The 3,631-nt window shown below is 39.9% G+C and overlaps 1 protein-coding gene across 2 annotated transcripts in view; it reads left to right on the forward strand.

The window, feature by feature from the left end:
- The window catches only part of LOC115243974, an 11,830-nt gene that overhangs the window by 4,313 nt on the left and 3,886 nt on the right, over positions 1 to 3,631 (forward strand). The window contains exons 1-4 of one of the 2 annotated variants that reach the window (XM_029821307.1): positions 2,223 to 2,230; positions 2,871 to 3,074; positions 3,147 to 3,386; positions 3,452 to 3,505. In XM_029821307.1, the coding sequence (XP_029677167.1) occupies positions 2,876 to 3,074; positions 3,147 to 3,386; positions 3,452 to 3,505 (493 nt within the window). In that variant the 5' untranslated portion in view covers positions 2,223 to 2,230; positions 2,871 to 2,875. Of the gene's footprint in view, positions 1 to 2,222; positions 2,231 to 2,870; positions 3,075 to 3,146; positions 3,387 to 3,451; positions 3,506 to 3,631 lie in introns of those variants that run through there. The other variant, XM_029821305.1, reaches the window with a different exon arrangement.

The following is a 3,631-nucleotide window of genomic DNA, read 5'->3' on the forward strand; positions in this document are numbered from 1 at the left end:
GCGTCAACAAAACAATATTCAATTGTTGCGTTTGATATAAAAACGGTATTTTTATATGGTACATTGGATGAAGAAATATATATATTGTTGCGTCCGCGGATCGGAATCGAGATAAATCGAATCACGCAAGACACAACCGGCACTCACACTCCGCGTCGTAAATAATAACTCTTAGTTATGAAAGAACAAGAACTTTAATGAAACAGAACTATATAACTATTCACAGAAATAGAGAACAGAGAATATCGTTAATAATCTTAAACACGTCCGCGCGGATTGACATCCGTCACGAAACTAAGATGGCAACCGAAAACAACATGTCCGCCGTTGTTTAACAGCGAACTCCCCGGCAACGTGCTTAGAGACGATCTCTCGAAAACGGGCATAATCCAGGGATGCAACATTGCCCTCCCTCTTCAAAATTGTCGTCTCGACAATCAGAAATAGAGAGAAATATTCCACCAGTGCATAACGACTCCAAGGTTCCGACGAATCTTCCTGCTCTATCTTGGACTCCTGTCCAAGTTACCGAGCGATACGCTATCTTGGACCCAATCGCCTATCAGCACATTTCAATGTCGATTCCAGGGTTCCGACGAATCTTCCTGCTCTACCTTGGACTCTTGTCCAAGTTACCGAGCGATACGCCATCTTGGACCCAATCGATTATCAATGTTTCTCCCAATTTTGCGTACTGGTATCTTTCGTACTGTGTCTCTCGAACTCCGGAAATCTCTCCTCTTAACGTTGTTGTCGAAAATAGGTTCCGACGAATCTTCCTGCTCTATCTTGGACTCCTGTCCAAGTTACCGAGCGATACGCTATCTTGGACCCAATCGCCTATCAGCACATTTCAATGTCGATTCCAGGGTTCCGACGAATCTTCCTGCTCTACCATGGACTCCTGTCCAAGTTACCGAACGATACGCCATCTTAGACCCAATCGACCGTCAATGCATTCTTCGATTTTGCGCTCTGGTATCCCTCGTACTCTGCCAATTTTCCGGAAATCTCTTTTCCTCAACGCTGTTGCATCTCGGGAATCTTCGGACAAGAGGGGGGTATCTACCGTGGACCCAACATCCTCAAATGAGGATTCCCCAAGTCCCTGTCTCGGCATTTGCCCTTCGTCCGCACGGGAAAACCACGGATTAAAAACCGTGGGCAAGACAGTCTTCTTTCCTCACAGTTCGACAATCGCTCCAATAGTCCCAATCCTTCCATCTCGCAACTTTCCGCGAAGTCTATCCTCTATCCTGAACAGCTCCCGCTGAACACAACGAACACAAAACCAAATAATACACTTATCAACAAAACAAATATCATAATAATCACACACATAATAATTAATGTTTTAATATTTCCCTCTTAAAAATATTCTCCCTTAGCTCTAACTGCCATAGCCCTTTCCATAGCCAATTTTAAAGATGTTACACTTTCTAATTGAAGCGTGCGCTTAATAAATCCATCTGATAGCGCCGCGATAAATTGCGCGCAAGCAATTTTATCCCTTACTTCCTTTGAACATTCGGGATAAGCAAATCGCGACAATCGTTCTAAATCTGCGCCCAGTGTCGCTAAATTCTCTGAATCTTTTTGCTTTCTATTGGAAAACTGGGTGTAATATGTTTGGGCTAAATATCCTTTCCCAAAACGCAATTCTAACCTCGATTTTAACTCTTCGAACTTTTAATCTTCAATTTCAAAAATTCCGTCCAATACGGAACGCGCCTTTCCCCTTAAGCATGATGCCAAAACAACCGTTTTCACCGAATTAGACCATCCATTCGCTCGAGCTATCAGATGGAATTGAGTAAAGAATTCTCGCAAAGGGACACTTCCATCAAAGTTATCGGGTTTCAATTTATAACCACATTCATTTAAATTCAAATTTCCGTGTTCAGTATGTAAATAATTATTTCTATTGTTAAAATTTCCGCGCTCAGTATGCCCCTCACTATTATCTCTATTATAAGAATGACTTAGCTGGCTATGGCTATCGTTGTTATCCAGCTGTCGTATCCTCTCCTCCATTCTGCGAAGCATTTCCTCACGCTGTTGCAGCTGCGCCTCATAATCAGCTTGCTGCTGTAACCGCTCCTCTCGGAGCTGCCGAATCTCCCGCAACACATATTGGAGTGTGATCGCCTCTAATGTCGGTCCAGATGCTGTCGCTTCTGGAGAAGTACGAAGCAGAGTCGCAGCTCGTTTCCGCGTCACAACCCAAGATGTAAGATCTTGTTGCTGTTCCGACGCCATAGCTCGTTTTGCGCTCTTTCAAAATTGTTACGTTGTCCAGCTCGATCCCGGACGAGCCCCCAAAATGTTGCGTCCGCGGATCGGAATCGAGATAAATCGAATCACGAAAGACACAACCGGCACTCACACTCCGCGTCGTAAATAATAACTCTCGTTATGAAAGAACAAGAACTTTAATGAAACAGAACTATATAACTATTCACAGAAATAGAGAACAGAGAATATCGTTAATAATCTTAAACACGTCCGCGCGGATTGACATCCGTCACGAAACTCAAGATGGCCGATCTAAAACAACATGTCCGCCGTTGTTTAACAGCAAACTCCCCGGCAACGTGCTTAGAGACGATCTCTCGAAGACGGGCATAATCCAGGGATGCAACTATATGTATTGCAAAAAATTTGAGTGAATATTATATACGAAGTGTGGGAGATATAAAGAACAAGATGGCGGCCTTTATTCAAGAAGAAGGCTTCATATTTTACCTCCTTTTTCATTAAAATTTTTATTATAAACTTTGCGTTTCCACAATCTATGATATTATTTTAAAAGTTAGTGAAACACTATTTTAATTATTCAGTCAGTTTATTTTATCTTGTTTTTATTCCAGATATAATGGCAATGAGTTGGAGGGTGGTGCACTTTATTAAAGAAAATACAGTAGAAGCCGTGCCAGCGTCCTGGGTCAAAGATATCAATGGATGTTTTTGGCCACCATACAGTGGATTAGAATTAAAAAATTTGATAAAAAATTGTACCCCACCTAGCTATGATTGGGATCTTTACCATTCAAGGCCAATTGGTGAATTATATGGTAGATATTGTTTGAAAAAATGTATAATTTTTCTATATAATTATAACAATAACTATATAACAAAAATTTTAGGAGATCTGAGTGTTGCAAAAAGTAAAGCTGCTCAAACTGAAGAAACTTCTGATTTAGCATCAGAAAATGAAAGAAGGAAAATTAAAAAAAAAAGATTCACATCCGATTCAGATTCAGATTCAAATCCAATTACTTTCAACATTTCCCATAAAAAAAAAAGCGTTATAAATGAAGAAAGCGAAGAAAGTGATAAAGAAAATGAAATAGTTTACATTCCAATTTTAAGGAAGGCTACCAAAGGTAACTGTGACATATTTAGAAGTATCTCATTTATGAATTAACCGAAATCTTTCTTTTATTTTAAGAAAATTCTGTGGCATCAGTTTCAAAAAATATGGCCAGTATTCAAACTGATTCAGGTTAGGTAGTAGCAATATATAAATACACTAATAAATACATTTTTTTGTATAATCCTCAGGTATTTTTTTCTAGTGCCGCGTACATCAAAAGAAGAAATTCCAAATACCGTTAAACCTCAAGATGCT

This window comes from Formica exsecta, unplaced genomic scaffold (assembly GCF_003651465.1).
Source record: "Formica exsecta isolate Colony F162 unplaced genomic scaffold, ASM365146v1 scaffold773, whole genome shotgun sequence".
NCBI classification, from domain to species: Eukaryota; Metazoa; Arthropoda; class Insecta; order Hymenoptera; family Formicidae; genus Formica; species Formica exsecta.